At 41.8% G+C, this 18,360-nt stretch overlaps 1 protein-coding gene across 3 annotated transcripts in view; it reads left to right on the top strand.

Annotated features, from left to right (window-relative positions):
* LOC107389973 (FERM, ARHGEF and pleckstrin domain-containing protein 1) overlaps positions 1 to 16,704 on the top strand; it is an 84,617-nt gene extending 67,913 nt beyond the window's left edge. For 2 of the 3 annotated variants that reach the window (XM_015966424.3, XM_015966422.3), the window contains exons 16-27: positions 7,172 to 7,305; positions 8,012 to 8,093; positions 8,167 to 8,404; positions 8,491 to 8,621; positions 8,704 to 8,772; positions 9,046 to 9,135; positions 9,385 to 9,467; positions 11,477 to 11,589; positions 11,802 to 11,965; positions 13,918 to 14,025; positions 15,357 to 15,508; positions 15,594 to 16,704. In XM_015966424.3, coding sequence (XP_015821910.1) covers positions 7,172 to 7,305; positions 8,012 to 8,093; positions 8,167 to 8,404; positions 8,491 to 8,621; positions 8,704 to 8,772; positions 9,046 to 9,135; positions 9,385 to 9,467; positions 11,477 to 11,589; positions 11,802 to 11,965; positions 13,918 to 14,025; positions 15,357 to 15,508; positions 15,594 to 15,669 — 1,440 coding nt within the window. In that variant the 3' untranslated portion in view covers positions 15,670 to 16,704. Of the gene's footprint in view, positions 1 to 7,171; positions 7,306 to 8,011; positions 8,094 to 8,166; positions 8,405 to 8,490; positions 8,622 to 8,703; positions 8,773 to 9,045; positions 9,136 to 9,384; positions 9,468 to 11,476; positions 11,590 to 11,801; positions 11,966 to 12,751; positions 12,889 to 13,917; positions 14,026 to 15,356; positions 15,509 to 15,593 lie in introns of all 3 variants that reach the window. The other variant, XM_015966423.3, reaches the window with a different exon arrangement.
* Positions 16,705 to 18,360: the final 1,656 nt, after the last annotated feature.

Raw genomic sequence — 18,360 nt, 5'->3', positions numbered from 1 at the left:
GCTACCCACCACCCTAGACCCTAACCAGACGGCCGGATCTCCCTCCTAGCCTCCAGCCCCAGGAAGCCAAGCGACAACAGATGCGTGCTAAGACCCCCTAGTCTCCCTCCGCCTGCTCCAATATGGTGTTAGTGAGTGTTGATGAGGTGTATTCCATGGCTGTGGTGAGCGGGCAGTGCGGGCATCATCTGGCCTTTGCCAGCTGATGCCACCACACCACCCCACTTGCACCCACAGCCCTCGGTGTCTAAGTGCAGTTTAAAATTGGAAGTGGGCACCGGCACTCGGGAGGAAGCTGAGAAATCCCCCTGCCAACTGCCGTTGAATGTGCTCACTCCCAAGGCCCTAAGTGTGTGTTTGCGTGGAATGTCGTTGGTGGAAGTGTTTAAGGTGCAAATAAAATTGGGGGGCAGGTTGCCACAGGAATGCGGGAATGGGGTCCATACCCGCATTCCCTGACTTGTCTACCCCCCAAGGTCCTATGTGCATGTTTGTGTGATGATGTGAAGGAGCAAGAGGAGAGAAATGTGTGGGGCTGGGGGGGGCTGGTTGGGCTTAGCCCTCCAGGGAGCCAGCTCCCCCCACTGGCCGGCCCCAATAGGCACCTCTATTGTCAAAATGCCACCCAGGGCATGGAGACCCCAGCCCATCCTGCCAGGGCCCAAAGCAGCAGCATCACAGTGCCTCACAAAGTCTGATGGCACCAACCCAGCCCCACCCCAGCAGAATATCTACACCCATCCCTGCATTTGCACAACTTCCAGATTATATAAGACATAGGACATCCAGGTACGGTTGGGTCCTCCCCCTCCTGGGCTTCCCCCTCCCTCTGGGATGGGACAGCAGAGGAGCCAAGGTATACTTGAGGCCCCTGAACCCGAGCCAGGCACTGCTGCATGTTCCTGCCTTCTTCCCGGCAGCATACATGTCAGGACCCGACCCCCAAGGCCCCGCCCAGATCCCCACATGGGGCCGGCCACCCCCACACCCCGAGCCCCCAGGCCCCCACCCAGACCGGCCCATGGGTAATGCAGCTGCTGGGCAGCGGCCCTATGGCCACCGCCAAGAGCTCCAAGAAGCCCCACTCACAATCGCCAGTAGTCCACCCCCCGGGGCAACCCAAGCACCTCCAGAGGGGAGCAACAGCCCCCAGTCCCAGACACCCCCAGTGAACCCACCTCCAGGGAACTTCCGGATACTCCAAACTCAGACCCTCCACCCCCTCACCCATATCATCCCGCAGGACAATATCAATGATCCCCATCATCGCTATGTGATGGAACCGATCAAAGGAGCCCAGAGAGATTGATTTGAAGTCGAAGCAGAGGTTATATCAAGTGTAATATGATCTAACAAAAGATTTCCATACTGGTTGATACAAAGAGTATCTCTATTTTTCCAAATCAAGAGGATACCGTAAATCCTCTAATACAGGCCCGGGCCTCTATTTGACTCAAGCTCATCAAGCTCCAGGCCTTTATTGGAAGGAGGGCCAGTATTAGAGGCAGGCCTCTATTTCCATTTGAGCAAAATGAACTAATGTTCATTGGAGTTTTTGACAATTAAAATTGCGCCCACATTTTCAAAGTTAAACACATTTCTTTTAACAACGGTAGTTTCTGCTTCAGCCATCTCCCCCCTCCCCCTGCTTTAGCCCTCTCCCCCCTCCCCCTGCTTTAGCCCTCTCCCCCCTCCCCCTGCGCAGCGGCCGCAAACTCACTGATGCGCCTGCAGCCTCTCGGAGTTCCTGCTGCTCTAAACATTAAAATAATTATTTCATTTTCTGTTCCTCACTTCTGATGACCTTCAATGGTGTCTGTTTGTTGCAACAGCAGGTACAAAAACTAACTTGTTTTTATTTTGACTATTTTTCTGTCCTGCCTGTTTATTATCTTCCTGCATCTCCTCTCAATCCTAAAGAAAAACTGCTACCTGGGTTCATATATATTCACCTCATGAGTTACCTTTGAACTGCAGTTCTAAAAGATCTACCGACCGCAAAAACAGCGGAGTGCTCGCTGTTTGTCGGCCGTATCAGTGATCAGTGCGTCGGAGGACAAGGTGATGCGCGCAGCGCCCCGCTCCACAGCATGCAGCAAACGCATCAGGCGCAAATAAAAGACAGAAAACATTAAAGGAAATGAACTCACATGAACGATCGCGTGTTAAATTAGTTTTTGAGGTGGCGACACCTGATTGTTACTGTGGCCGTGCTCAGGAGGCAGATCTACCGACCGCGAAAACAGCGGAGCGCTCCCTGCTTGCCGGCCGCATCAGGGACAAGTTGATGCGCCCCGCTCCACAGCAGCGATACACATCAGGCGCAAATAAAAGACAGAAAACATTAAAGGAAATGAACCGACATGAACGATCGCGTGTCAGTGCCTACGGTCTGGCACAGCGCGTTGCCCCCCCCCCCCACCCCCCCCCCCACCCCCACCCCCTGAGCGCAGGAGCTTGTCACCTGCTGACAGCAGGCTGCTGTCTTTTCCGAGGGCTGCATCTTGCCGGTCATTATCACGTGACAGCGACTAGTCGACGACAGGCATAAAAAGTCACTATAGTGAAGTTGACTAGTTCATACACCCCCTACTGCTGCTCTCCAGAGTGTTCTGCAGCATAATCAGCACGTTCTCTTTGAACTTGATAGTGTAATGACCTGGCTGGGGTTGTAAGCCAGGTGCATTCTGGGTATTGTGTCATATGTGTTTCCTATCATTCTGCTAGTTCCTATGTGCTGATTTGCGTGTTGTGTGAGTGTTATGTAAGCCACAGGGAAGGTGATGTGTGTTCTGTGGAGCGGGTTGAATTAGCATGGTTAACTGACACCGTGACTCTGTGTGGTAGGAGCGTGATAGAGGATCGTGTCTGTAGCGTTACAAAGCGTTGAAGAAAAAGCTTAATAAAGGTCTGCGTGAACGTCTACTGCCTCCTGCTGGTTGATTTGGGGACTATAACCCTGCCACCGGGACGCTCATACTTGCTTGTTACTACATTCCACCCGGCCACAATAAGAGACCGGCCATTATTTACCTAAACTAACTCTGACACCGGCCACAATTGGAGACCCGGCCTATACCGGCCTGTATTAAGAGGATTTACGGTAGTTTTCTTAGCGATGCATATGGCAGTCAGAACCACGTGAGCCGAAGATGTTTCAATCGGGACATCGTCCAGGTTTCCCAGTAAACAAAGAGAGGGGGCGGTTGGGATATGACATTTCAGACACTTTGACAGGTCTTCACATACTCTACCCCAAAATTCCAGGACAGGTGGACAAGTGCATGAATGTAATTGTCAGGAATGTTGTTTGTGCAGTGTGTACAGGTGTCAGATGACACAAACCCCATCTTGAACATCCGATGACCTGTATGGTGTACTCTGTGTAGAATTTTGTACTGAATTAATTGTCAAATTGAAGTGTCTGATCATTTTAAAAGTTTTTAAACAAGTTTGGGACCAGAAGTTCTGGTCAAAGCTGACTGATAGATCCACCTCCCATTTTTCAATAGGGATTGCCATTCTATCGTCTATTTTGGACAGTGTCTTATATACTGTAGACAGTAGTTTGGGGGGTTGAGATTATAGAAGTCAAATACCCTTGGTGGTGTTTGTAATTCTATTTTATTGAGCTTAAATTTTTGTTTGACTACAGATTTAATTTGGTGATATTCTAAAAAGCTATTCTTATCTATTCCAAATTGGGAGACTATTCTATTAAATGGGATGAAGTCCAATCCTTCATATATGTGTTCCAGGTGTAGGATTCCTTTATTTTTCCAGTCCAGAAGGTTCATCATTTTGTTATTTTGCAAAATATCAGGATTATTCCAGATAGGTGTGCATCTGCATGGTATTAGTGAAGACTCTGTCATTTTAGATACTCCCACCATGCTGTCAGAGAGGTGCTGATACTAATACTTTTGAAGCCTTCATGTTTTCTTATGCTTGAACTAATAAATAGTAAGTCTGAAAGCTCTATCGTATTGCAAAGTGGCTGTTCTATGTCTAACCAGGACTCATCTAGTGGGTTATCTTGCAACCATCTTGGTATATATTGCAGCCTGCTGGCTAAGAAATAATAATAAAAGTTGGGTAGATCCAGTCAGTCCTCCTTTGTCTTTGGTCTTCTGAAGCGTTTTTAAGCTAATTCGTGGAGGTTTATCCTGCCAAAGGAATTTGGTAATTGAGGAGTCCAGAGATCTAAACCAGTCAGCTGGTGGCTTGTTTGGGATCATTGAAAATAAGTAATTTCTTCTGGGTAAGACCATCATTTTAATTGTAGCAACCCTCCCCATGAGTGATATCGGTAAGGATTTCCATCTTGCAAGATCATCTTCCACTTTCTTTAAAAGTGGGATGTAGTTTAGTTTGGTTAGTTTGTAGTTTAGTCTGCCAACTTGGGAGAGACATTAATTCCCAGGTATGTGATATTCCCTGACTCCAATTGTGTATTAAGTAAATTGACAAAAGAGAAATTAATTGGTAGAACTGTGAATTTTAACCAGTTTATAGAGTACTCTGAAACTTTTGAAAAATAGTTAATCAGTTCTATTGAATGGGAGAGAGAGGATTAAGAATTCGGGAGAAAGAGTAAAACATCATCTGCATAAAGACTAATCTTATATTTTATTTTCTTACACTTTATCTCTTTAATACCTGTTGTTTGCCTAATTGCTGCTGTTAATGGTTTGATAAAGATAGCAGACAGGGGGAGAGTGAGCATCCCTGCCTGGTCCCCCTCTGAAGACAGAAGCTAGCTGATATTTGGTCATTTGGCCTGACACGTACAGTTGGTGAACTGCATAATGTTTGTAGCCAGTTCATGAAGAAGTTCCCAAAACCAATTTATGTAAAGTTGCAATCAAGAACTTCCAGTTAACTCTATCAAAAGCCTTTTCTGCATCTGGAGATAATATACTAGTCTCTATGTTTCTACTGTAAGAGAAATCTATCAAATTAAGTTATCTACGTGAGTTTGTGGATTACTGTCTACGCTTGATGAAACCAGTTTGGTCAGGGTGTATTATGAAGGGGGTTACCTTCTCTAATCTTTTTGCCAGGGCTTTACAAATAATTTTGAGATCAACATTAATAAGAGAATTTGGGCGATAGCTGGTAGGAAATGCAGGGTCTTTGCCTGATTTTAACAAGAGACTAATATGGGCTGAATTCATGTTTGGCTGTAATCTGCCACTCTCTTCGATTTTCCTCACCATTCTGAAAAATGTTGGAGCCAGAATGATCCAAAATTCTTTGTACAACTCTGCTGGAAATCCATCTGGACCTGGAGCTTTCCTATTAGTCATGGATTTAAGGGCTTCCTGGAGGTCAGCTGATGTTAGTGGCGAGTCCAGGACTGTAACTTGGCTGTCTGATAATTTAGGAAGTGTTATCCTGTCAAGGAACTCATTGATCTTGTTATCTGATGGGTTTATCTGTGGTGAGTACAAAGTTTGGTAAAATTCTCTGAAAGTGTTGTTTATGCTTTCAGGGTCATAAACTATATTCCTGGTTGAGTCTTTAACAGCAGATATGGTAGTTTTCTCTTTATTTATTTTTAATTGGCTAGCCAAAAATTTACCTGATTTATTGCTATGTTCAAAGTTTTCTATTTGTAGTCTTTGTGCTAAAAATTGTGTCTTTTTGTCAATAATTCCATGAAGTTCTAATATAGCTTTACGTAATTTGCTCAGTAACTCTTCTTCTGTGGATGCCTCTAAAGACTTAATGATTTCTTCTAACTCCTGAATACGTTTGTTTTCTGTTTTTTTCTTATGTGATGAGAAAGACTTTATTTTACCTCTCATCACTGCCTTTCCTTCCTCCCAGAGAACAGATGCTGATGTTCCAGGCAGGTCATGTTCTAAATATAAAGCCCACTCCTTTTAAAAAAAATTTCTATTAAACCTTTGTCTTTAAGCAGTGATGTATTAAACCTCCAGTTTTCTTGGTGGGATTGTCTTCTTGTTTACCAGAGTTAAAGAAACCGGAGCATGGTCACTGACAACTATGGGGTGTATCTCAGTGTCTGAAATGTCAGCCAACAATGAGCTGCTGACTAGAAAATAATCCAAACGCGAATGAGAGTGATGGACGTGTGAGAAGAAAGTATATTCTCTACGGTTAGGATGAAGAGATCGCCTTGCTTCACAAAGCCCATAATCACTCATGTACTGTTTAACTATGTTAGTGGATTGCCAATTGCGCTTAGTCCCAGCTGTACTGAGCCTGTCTGTTAAAGTGTCCATCCAAAAATTAAAATCGCCTCCAAGTATAAGTGGACAGTCCAAGTGTTTGGAGAATACAGAGGAAAAAATTATGAAAGAATGAAGGGTCATCAATATTTGGACAGTATATTATAATAATAATAATAATGCATTGAACTTATATAGCGCTTTTCTAGACACCCAAAGACGCTTTCACACACTCTCGCATTCACACACTGCTGGTGATGGTAAGCTACTTGTAGCCACAGCCGCCTTGGGGAGGTCTGACAGAGGCGAGGCTGCCATTTGGTGCCGTCGGCCCCTCTGACCACCACTAACGCAGGCAAGTTGGGTGAAGTGTCTTGCCCAAGGACACAACAGCAGGATACCCCTGGCTGGAGCTGGAATCGTACCCATGACCCTCCGATCATGAGGCAACCTGCTCTACCACCTGAGCTACTGCTGCCCCAACTACTGCTGACAATACATAAGCTTTGGCTCTGTACAGATATTTTTAACATTATAAATCTACCCTCTGGATCAGAAACTGTGTCCAATACTGTGAAATTGATGTTTTTGTGTATTAACATAGCTACACCTCTTTGCCTAGAGTTATAGCAGGCAGAGAACATGCTGGGAAACTCAGTTGTTTTAAGTTCCTGAAATTAAAAATGGGGACCTTTTCAAGTGGCTCATTTCAGGCACTTAATTCCTAAAACCACATTCACAAAATGTTTGGAGAGTTAGATAGTAGAGACCCACATGGCAACACAAAAAGATGCAAAAGGTAAGTTTTGCATAATTCCTCCCCTCTAGATTGTGTAAGCCCAGATCCACATTGAAGGTTTTGACAAGAAAACTACCACACATCTTCAATCCAGTTGAATTTAGTGTGATATGAATCATAAAAAATATATTTTTTGCAGTATTGCATATCACTCATGTCCCAATGCTTTTCCCAGTCATTCCAGAGTGCTGTGGGACAAGACGAGGCAACCCCGGACTCCCTGAAGAACACTGTCCTATCCACCTTCGAGCCTCTGCACAAGTTCCACGCTGGTTTTCTCAGGGAGGTGGAGCAGAGGCTGGCCCTGTGGTGAGCCTCCTTTCTGTTCTTTTATTTATTTTTGTAATGACTTATTTTTATTGGCACGCAGCCTGAGAGGGTGACCCAAATCCCTTTAGGTGTCCCGAGGAGCTGCCATCTCCATGGCAACACCACAACTGGCCTTTTCTTGCCTGTGGGTTTGTGCTGTCTTTAATGATGTTGTTCTTTATCAAACACCCACTGACATGCTTCTCCCCTTACGCACACACACACCTCTGTGTTAGAACATTAAAGCTGAAAGTGAAACGCTGATAAAAGCCATATTCAGACATTAATGCAAATCATCCTGAGCTTCGATCTCTCTTTTTTATAGCTTTGCATATTCAAACATATCTGGTTATTGTTCATGTAATGTGGAAACTATCATTTGGAGGTGAGGAGGGGCATGTTTATGATTTAGAATTATGAAAATATATCCTTAAAAGGTCCAAAAATGGCATTCAAACGCTCCTCCGTCAGGCATGTATGATTTAACCTCAAGGGAGACACCTGCTGGTGGATAATGAAACTTTTACAAAGTTCATTTTTATTAATAAAATACTTAATTGAATAATCTCTAACGTTTGTGTTGTCTAATTAATTGATTTACCACCTGGAATGATGTTAATTACATTAATGGATAATTATAAGAGAAATATGTTTTTAAAGGAGAAAAGGCACGCTGAGCCTTTTTGGTGCTGATTTTCTGTTTTAGGGAGGGGCGTTCCAATGCACACATTAAAGGAGACTACCAGCGCATTGGAGATGTCATGCTTAAAAACCTTCAAGCTTTGAAAGTGAGTTAAAACTTAGTGCATTTTTCTTGACCAGTGGTGTATCATTAATCATGTATAACATATCTGTCGGTAGCCTCTGACAGCAAACCTGCACAGGCAGTCTGACATCCTCCTGGAGCTGGAGAAAGCTTTCAAAGCGTCCCGCCGGTTGGAGAATCTGTGCAGAGACTTTGAGCTGCAGAAGGTCTGCTACGTCCCCCTAAATGTCTTCATCCTTCGACCTCTTCACCGACTCGTTCACTACAAGCAGATCCTAGAGCGCCTGTGCAAACACTACCCAGCCACTCACGTGGACTTCAGGGACTGCAGAGGTGATGCGCTCTCAGTTCGTCACTCCCCGCAAAACAGACATGGCCTTTCTGTGTGTTTTAATCACCTCGCTTTAACTCACCTGCAGCTGCTCTGGCGGACGTGTCCGAGGTGGTGGATCAGCTCCAGGGCAGCCTGATGAAGATGGAGAACTTCCAGAAGCTCCTGGAGCTGAAGAAGGATTTGCTTGGCATCGACAATCTCGTTGTTCCCGGTCGGGTGAGTGTAAATCAGTTTTACTTCTTTAGACGACTTGTCGCAAGTCTTGATAAGCAAACAAATGTTTTTATTTAATTTCCAGGAGTTCATCAGGTTAGGCTGCCTGAGCAAACTGTCTGGAAAAGGTCTACAGCAGCGAATGTTTTTTCTGGTAACATCCTCTTTGTTTACTGCACTTTGTAGTAAAACGGTGATCTGAGCAGGAAAATAACATCCATTTCACCTGTGTACGAAGAGTTATGCTTTAACACTGCTGTACTTGCATTGTTTTTTATTAAACGGATTTAGTGAACTGCTTGTTTTTATTAAAGCATGTGATTCACAGGACTAGTGATTTATTTCTGGGTTAAACAACCTCCAGGCTCATTGGTATTCTTCTGGAGTAGCCATTTACATTTTTCTCTCTCTGTTTCCTTGGCGACAGTTTAATGACGTCATTTTGTACACGAGTCGAGGGATGACGCCAACCAATCAGTTCAAAGTGCACGGGCAGCTGCCGCTCCGTGGGATGACAGTGAGTGTCGCCCAGAATGATGAATGGCTGTCACCAGTTTGTCATTACTGTAAATGAGCCTCAGACAACTGAACCATAGCTGTCGGTACCACCCATAACACACACACACACACACACACACACACACACACACACACAGAGTCAGATTTCCCTTTTCTTTGTAACTCCTTCCTTCTCTCCCACTCTGTCTATTTTTGGTCCTCTGTCCCAGATTCTGATGCTCTTTCATGTTTTCTGTGTTTGTTGCAGATCAGAGAGAGCGAGGAAGAGTGGGGCGTGCCTCACGCCTTCACACTGCTCGGACAGGGGCAGTCGGTGGTGGTGGCTGCAAGGTAGGGCCCAAAACTCTTTATCTGTACAGCTAAAATCCACCTGAGAGATGCTAACAGGTAGCACAAGAGTTTAGCCTGTAAGGGCTTCCTTGCTCCACTAGTCGCTGTAACCAAGGAGTGATGATATATTTGAGCAGCTCTTCTCTAGATCCCATTTGAGTTTTAGTGACCAGGGGCCTCGTTTATAAAACTTGCACAAAACAAGTCATTTTCTATGCAATCTTTGTGATTTATGAAGAACTTGTCAGGAAAATGGGCTCAACTTTAAGCAAACTCGGACCCTGGTTTAGGTACACTTTGGAGACGGGGGGACTGGCAGTGCAACTGGTGAGAGAAGCCAAACTCGTCGATTTAAGACACATTTACAAATTTGTAGTTCCTCCCTCACACACACACACACACACACACACACACACACACACCAGTCACACCTCACCCCGTCTCTGAATGGATATGAAAATGAGGACCTGAGTGAAAAAGTACACTACATTCATTTATCCATCTTCAAATTACTTATTGGTGCTTTGATTGTCTGACACTCGCTGCAGTGAGTCGTTCCAGAAAACTAATAAAAGTTGTGTTCTCCCTCAGTTACAGGTGAATAAATGTCCATTTGGTCTGACTTCTTCTGCGAGACGTTCTTTAAGCTCCTCTGCTTCTGCTGCTACATATCTTCAGCCCTCGTTTTATGTTTTTGAGGGAGCGGCATTGCTGTTGACAAATGTAAAGGAAGTGCCGCCCTGACCACCAGCAGGCTTGCAGACTTTGTGGCTTTCGACAGACATTTAAATTATTGGGGATTCTCCGTCACCCCCTTACGTAAATCCCTTGCATCGGCGCGTCATGGCATTCATTCCTTATTTGCCACTGAGCTGACAGATCAGGCTTTAGCCAACAGGTAGGCTGATATTTGTTTGATCTGACAGACAATAAATACCATTTCCTGCCTAAAGCCCCTTTGGGTTGAATTAAATGTCTTCATTAAACGTTCCCCTTAGATCTGGAAAAGCTCAGTGATCCCTGGCACCATAATGCATCATTAAAATGATTATTGCCATCTTCCTCTTTGCTTCCTTCATATCTGACCACTTCTTTAACGTTGTTGTCCTTTTGTGTCTGCCATGATCTCTCCATCCACCACACTCGAGAGCATTCACTGCTGCAACAATGTTACACCGCTCGGAGGCAATTAAATGTTCTCCTGTGCCTCTACCTCACCCATAAGCACGTCGATTTCAGTCTCAGTAAAACTGTGTTTTCTAGACCTCTATGTCACCATGGTTACCTGTGAAATGCCACTGATCAGCACATGCACATATTGATTATCTATTTTGCGTTGATCATTTATGACAGTAACTGGGTGTGTGGGAGGCAGGATATGATCCTGAGCACATTTTTGGACGGTGTTGTTGAAAAAGCAGAAATTGCATGCGGCTGTGTGAAAGCAGTGTTTTATAGCTTTGAACATTTACATTAGTCATTTATTCTGAGCTTAAAGAGCAAGTCACCCCCTACCAGAGTATTACTCCGCTCCCACTTCCTGTTTGAAAAATGCAACAAATGCTGTTGCCTAGCAGACCGAGAGGGCGGAGCCGCTAACAAATACACACACTCTCAACATTGTGACATCATAATCTACCATCTAACATCATGGTGTACCTCTTAGCCAATAGCGATGGCAGATTTAAATTCAAATGCAGTGCAGAGTTTTTACCTGACAACGGCACAACACTGACAGTTTTAGGCAGAAAATTAAAATTTTAACTAAAATGCACTAAAGTGCTAAACTATTAACTACACGCGTCTGCAGCACGATTAAACACACATTTATATAGTTTATCAGAAAAAAATAATTGATTTGACAGTGACTTGCTCTTTAAGTAGTTTTAGTGAAGATTCTATGCAAAGTTTTATGAATGAGGCCCCAGTACTGTAGGTTAAATTATTCTAGTTTAAAACTCTGATGTGAACGGCCTTTCTTTTATTTTTCCACCTGTTTTTTTTCCTAGTTCTCTGACAGAAATGGAGAAGTGGATGGGGGACATCAAGATGGGGATAGAAATAGCCAAAACCAGCAACGGGCCTTCATCCGAGCTGCTGACCAGCAACCTGACGGACAACAGTAAGTTGCATCATAAACATAAAGAAGGCTGTGAAATATTACATTAACTTTTTTGTACTAAATAAACAAAGGAGACCAAATCTAAACCCCGCCTGGACAGAAGGTCCTGACTCGTGTTGGTTTATGTGTGATCTGACGCTGTCTGTGTTTTAGTCCTCTCCCCTCACCACCCTGATCGTTGTCTAGCAGTAACGACCTCCTGACTTTCCCAGAATGCCCGGAGGACTCCTTGGCTGAGGCAGAGTCTGAAGATGACATGGCGGCTTCGCACACCTCGCTGGAGAAGCCCACCCATCACCGTGGTAACACCATGGTGCACGTGTGCTGGCACAGGAACACCAGCGTGTCCATGGTGGACTTTAGCATAGCCGTGGAGGTACCAGCTAAAAAGCTCAGAGCTGCCCTTTTTCGTCTTGCCCCGCTGTTCTCCTTCCTCCTCTGTTTTTGAGTCTGTGCTGTTTCTGAATTCACTCTGACCTCTCACCTGGAACAGTGTCCTCCTGCTGCACCGGAGCTCAGCTTCTCATCATAATTAGCTAAACAAATGGTGGCTTGCTGCAGTTTCCATAGTACATTTCCAGTAGTTTTTAAACTGGAGGCAATTCATGAGTAATTTGCTGTAATCTTTCTATTTATGTATCTAGTATTGGGGTAATATTTAAACCCCCCACCCCAGTGAGCTACATTTATAGCAACTTAAACACTTCCTGGCCTTTTATGATTTCTAGGTATTTCAGGTATTTTGGTGCCATTTGTTTAATGTTCGATCTGTTAAATTCTCCACGTTCAGTCCCGGTGAGGTCACGGTCTCAACCAGCCAGCCTAATGTTTTAATCTAAACTCAAATCTGCTCTTCTGTGTGCATCTGTCCTGTTTTTTTCTCTCCTTCTGGTTTTTTAACTCTTCTGTCACCTTTAGAAACGGAGAAATCAAAATGTTCTTGAACGTCTCGCAGAATTTATTCTTGTGACGTAGCGTCCTTCCTCTGTAGCTGTAATGACGTCCTCTTCACAGCTTTGCCTGGATACCCTGTCTGCCTTCGTGTCAACCCCCCTCTCGGCTCTCACCACTGCATGCCCGTGTGTAACCTACTCAGTTTCTGTGTTTCTGTCCCTCCCTCCCTGTCTGTCTGTTCTTTCTCTTGTGCATTCCTCCCTGGTAGAGGAGCCTAGTCCAGTCTGTGACAATAAGGCCCCCAAGGTGGGGCCGGCGAACGGCCAGGGACCGGTTCCTCTGTCTGTTATCTGCTGGTACCGTGTTCAGAGCCTCTCCTTTAGTGAATCCTGCAGGAGTCCGGAGGTAAAGGAGTCAGGCAGACAACAGAGGCCCTGCTTTTGAACAGTTTTACACAATTAGCTCCATTTCAGACTCTTTAAAAATTCAGTATTTTTTTTAAATAGGAATTTTTTTCTGCTTCAAACCCTGAAAAACTATCAATTGTAAAAATAATATTATGAGTATTTCTGACTAAAAACTTCTTTATAATGATATCTAATGGAAAAACCAAAAGAGACTGAAACACAAAAGTGTAAAACTTGAAAACCTCCTGTCAAAACGTTCAGTGTATAGACATAATTGCATTTAAAATGGAAGTTTTTTAATTAATTTTAATTGGTTTAATAAACTAGAGATACAAAAACAAATGTACTGTAGGATTACTGAGATAAATGAATAAAATGGAAAAGTGTATGCTGCCCTGAGGCAAAATTGATGAACGTTCAAAGCTAAAATACAATAAATTTTAAAATATGTATTTTTCTGCATCAAGCCCTGGAAAACTCATTTTATTAAGAACTACCAACTCAATCATATATGATTGGAAAAACATTGATTTTAAAAGATTGAAATAGACTAAAGTGTAAAATTTGTGTCAAAACTTACATTTTATTACTATAAATGCATCTAAAATTAGGTATTTTGTTTTATTTTAAGTTTATTCATCGGTTCATTAGACAACTAGATATCCAAAACACATTTACTCTAGTTTTACTGAGATAAAGAAAGAAAAAGCTGCAGTTAAATGGATGTTTATAGCTAAAATACAACAAATAATAAAAAAAACACAACAATTTGATGCTTCATAATGTTAATTGTTGTTAATTGCTTCTCATGATCTTCTCTTATTAATAATTTCTTAAATTTTTATTGACATTTGCATTTTATTAGAAATGTATTTATATAATTCAGTGTTCTAAAGTCAAATAATAAAGGTTTATTGGACAATTAATTTTCATGTTTTATGGATAAATAAACAGATATTTGTGCATCTTGGATTTTATAACATGTTCTGTGTGTTTTAGAAATTCAAACTTATGTTTTTAATCCTAGAATCAGTTGTCGGGAAATTTGCTGAGGAAGTTCAAGAACAGCAACGGCTGGCAGAAGCTCTGGGTGGTCTTCACCAACTTCAGTCTGTTTTTCTACAAGTCTCACCAGGTGATGAGCAAACACACGCCCTGCTGTTAGAGCAGCGCGTCCCCCACTGTCTCCCACTGTCCTCATGCTGTCCTCCCTCCTCCCAACATCACACCTCGGCGTGGAATATCAAATCTGTTTGTCGTGTCAGACACTTTCCCCACACAGCTTTTCATCTAGCTCTCTGCTGCAGTCAGAGACTACATCTGGACTTAAATGTCCTCTAAGTGTTGTTATTTGAGAATAATGAGCAGGTTAAAGGTTAAAGAGTGAAGTCTGAAGACTCACGTGTATGGGGCGCCATTTGTAAAGTTAAACACTTCAAAATAAACGGGTTTATTTTGCCAGATTTTTATAAAAAATGTTAAATATAAACATTTAAAATCTAAATTTCAATAGAAATCTGAAGGTTTTGAAAGGAAAAGCAAACTTAAGACTGGTGTGAACCATTAAAATCATTTCAAAATAAAAGCAGGACTAAATTATACCTCTTAAATATAACTGCTGTGATTTTTACTACAAGTACAAAAATGCTGTATTGTACGAGTAGATTTGTAGGATTACTTTGGTTTTATTCATTTAAGAAGGGCATGTATGGGGGCACCATTTGTAAAGTTATACACTCAAAAATGAATGGTTTTATTTTTCAGATTTTAAATCATAATAGTAATATTATTATTATATTAAAATAATAAATAATAATATAAAATGTAAACAATTGAAATAAAATATTAATAGAAATGTGAAGGTTTAAATAAAGCAAACTTAGACTGCCGTGAAACATTTTAATAATTTCAAAATAAGAGCAAGATACAAAATTAGATGTCTATAATGTGACCTTGATGTATTTATAGTACAAGTAAAAAATGCTGCATTGTATGAGCATATTTGTAAGAATATTTAGGTTTTATTAGTTTAAGAAACCGTTCCTCTCCAGTTGCTCTGTATGGGGTGCCATTGTAAAGTTATACACTCTGAAATGAAATGAATGATTTTATTTAGTCAGATTTCAAATAATAAATTGAATTATAAACATTTATAGAGGAATCTTAAATAGAAATGTGGAAGTTTTTAATAAAAATTCATTTAAACTGCTGTGGACCAAAATTATCCTTTCAAAATAAAAGCAGGGCAAAAATTAGATGTTTCAGAACTTTAGTGTGATTTATAGTACAAGTACAAAAATCCTGTATTGTATGTCCAGATTAGGTTTTATCAATTTAAAAAAGCGTTCCCTTCCAATTGTTCACATTAAAGTTTGTGTTTCCTGAGTTTTTATGGAAGACAAACTCCGAGCTGTCTGCAAAAACATGGTGCCCGACGTTAAATTCCTTTTCCTAATCTTCCCTCAGGATGATTATCCATTGGCCAGCCTTCCTCTGCTGGGCTACTCCGTCACTGTCCCCTCAGACAATGAAAACATCCACAAAGACTACGTCTTCAAGCTGCATTTCAAGTCTCACGTTTATTATTTCAGATCAGAGAGTGAATACGCCTTTGAGAGGTACGGTCGCCACATCGACTTTTTCTTTAGCATCTCTGTGGTTTTGAATCATCCTGATTAAATGAAAAACCTTCTCTTCCTGCAGGTGGATGGAGGTAATCCGCAGCGCGACGGCGCCCTCGAGTCTCTCTCAAGTCCTGAACAGCAAAGATCCTCACTGATCTGGCTCACCTTGTTTTACTCAACACCCCCCCCCCCCCCCCCCCCCCCCCCAATCGACCTCCTCATGGGTGGAATCCGCCGGTCCTGATCCTCTGCTCCTGGACTCTTTCTTTTCATTACAACACAGATCTGGGACATTTCTACACATTTCCATGCACAATTTGGTGCTTTAAAAAAAAAATTAAACACTTTAATGGTGACACGTCCGCTGGTCTAGACTGCTTCAGAGACTCGCATTTTTACTCCCGAAACTCTGAAATCCTATTTTTACGGATGTCATTTTCTACTGTTTTCTAATGGTCTGGACCGCCTCTATTTTTTATTTTTATTTTTTGTCTGGTTTTACATTTTGTCACCAGCTGTTTTTATCAGAATATATTTAATCTTTTCTTTATCTTTTTTTTTTTTTTTAGATTTTTAAAACCTCACAACATTGTCAAACGTTTTATTTGTTGACTTAATTTTTACGCGAAAGCAGCTGTTTTTGAAAACGTCCAGCCACTTTGGTGCCAAATCAAGTTTATAGGAACTTTTTAATGTCATTTTTGTTACGGTGGGACGTAGGAGGATCCTCTGCGTCCAGCTGGGTTAAACAGGCCACCCTTTAACTCTAACACACCTGCATCTGCACAATGTGACCTTGTAAAAACAAAAATATTAATGAGAAAAAAGTGAAATATTTTACTACCAAGGGTAGCTGCCATCGTCACTGATGCTGTCTTTAAAAAGTAAATCTATTTGTGCATACTTTAATTTTTTTTACTCAAAAGTTCAGCTGTGTGAGAAATGATGAAGGAATGCTTCATTGAAAGCTTTAAAGATTGTGAGAATTCAAACAGAAATGTGCTGAGCTACGCTGCCACTTGTCTTTTTATGGGTTTAAATGAACGGAAACATGCATTTGACACAGTTTTGCAGTGAAGCATTATGGGGTGAAAAACTCAGCTCTGCTTGGGGTTGAAGTGTTTTTTGCTTTTTTTCAATGAAAGAAAGCTTTTTGGAATTGAAAGCAATAAAAATGTAATTTAAACTGATTCTGTGCTTTTTCTTTGTTTGTTCAAAGATTGTGTTTCTGTGTGAGACCTGCAGGTGGCGGTATTGATTTAAAAAAAGCAGCTTGCATCAAAAAGTTTAGGAAATCTAAATGAACTGTCATGTTTCTAGTTGATGTTAACTGGACATTTTACTTCCCATCTAAGGATCTTCCTCAGCTCAAACAGAAAAGGAGAAAAACTCCCAAGACTTTAAACTGCAGCTTTTTAGTTTAAAGATAAAAGTAAATGAGAAAGGCCTTTAGGCATTTGGAGGCAACTGCATGAGTATTTCAAAAGTTAAAGTCTTGCTTTTCACAATCAGATGTACCATTACTGTATCATAATCAACTTGATTTAAGCCATATTACATTAGCAAAAGCAGCAGAAAAATGGCAGATTATTATATCAGAAGATCTGATTGGATTGATGCAGAAACGATTTAATACAATGAAGCAAAAAATTTCATTTTTTTCCAGACAAACCTTTACGAAATAATCACTGCTATTTGTAAGATTTACTAAGCTAAATAGGACATAAACAATGTTATATACTTTGATGTGAACATTTGAGTTTATGGCAAATGGTATTTTTTAATGCAAATAACATTAAAACCATATAGATCCATTTAATTTGTAATCTTATTCTAATGTCCTTTATAACGGTGAGGAACAAAAGTATTTATACAGCTGGCAATTGGCAAGAATCCTGGGTCTCAAAGACGTGTTACTCTGCCTTTAAAAAGTCCACCTCTACTCCACCCACTAATCTAAATTAGTAGCACCTGTCTGAGCTTGTTAAGGACACCTGTCCACCCCACAGTCAGACTTCCTCTACTACCACGGGCAAGACCAAAGACCTGTCTAAAGACACCCGAGACTAAATTGTGGACTTCTACAAGGCTAGAAATGACTTTGGGGCAATGGCCAAGCAGCTCGGTGCAAATAGATCAACTGCTGGAGCAAAATGGAAGAGGCTTAAGATGACTGTCGGTCTGCTTCAAACGTGGGCTTCATGCAAGATCTTATCACTGAGGAATAGTTACCCTCCCAAGGTCAGACTGAGATGACCCAAGCGTCAATGTGGCTTTAGTCCTTTCCAATGCAAAAACTGTTTTTTTCTTCTAATGTTGTTCTTAATACTCCTTTAATTTAGAGAAATAAAAGATAGATTGGCTTTCAGAACATTAATTTACTGGGTAACGACACAGTAAAAAGAACAAACAGCAGAAAAGAATAAAGGGTAGCTCTGTTCTCATTACATTATCCCAAGTAAGTCTAAGTAACCAAAAGTAAAGTTCAGTTGTTAATGCGGCGACCATTTAAGTATCCTGAAGGGCCTCTGAAATTAGCTTTGTGTCCACAATGTCTTCCATCTGACTGCTATCACTTTAACTTTAGGACAAACTAGCAGGGTCCCAAAACAAAACCCATTTACAGTCACAGACAAAAAATTATGTTTGTAATTAGAAAACATTGACTGGTGTTTTCATGTCCTCCGGCATCGAGGGTGTCAAGTTCTGGCAGAAGTGTCCCAAGAGACCTGAGGGGAGGTGTGAGTGTTCGGTGACCGTGTTAGGAGGGAGATCTGGCCGTCTAGTTGGAGTCTAGGGTGGTAGGTTGCTTTGCTCAGTGTTAAACGGGGGAGCCTGCTCATCAG

Source organism: Nothobranchius furzeri, chromosome 14, assembly GCF_043380555.1.
Source record: "Nothobranchius furzeri strain GRZ-AD chromosome 14, NfurGRZ-RIMD1, whole genome shotgun sequence".
Classification (NCBI taxonomy): domain Eukaryota; kingdom Metazoa; phylum Chordata; class Actinopteri; order Cyprinodontiformes; family Nothobranchiidae; genus Nothobranchius; species Nothobranchius furzeri.
The sequence above is the reverse complement of the archived record's forward strand: the minus strand, read 5'-3'. Positions and strand labels throughout refer to the sequence as shown.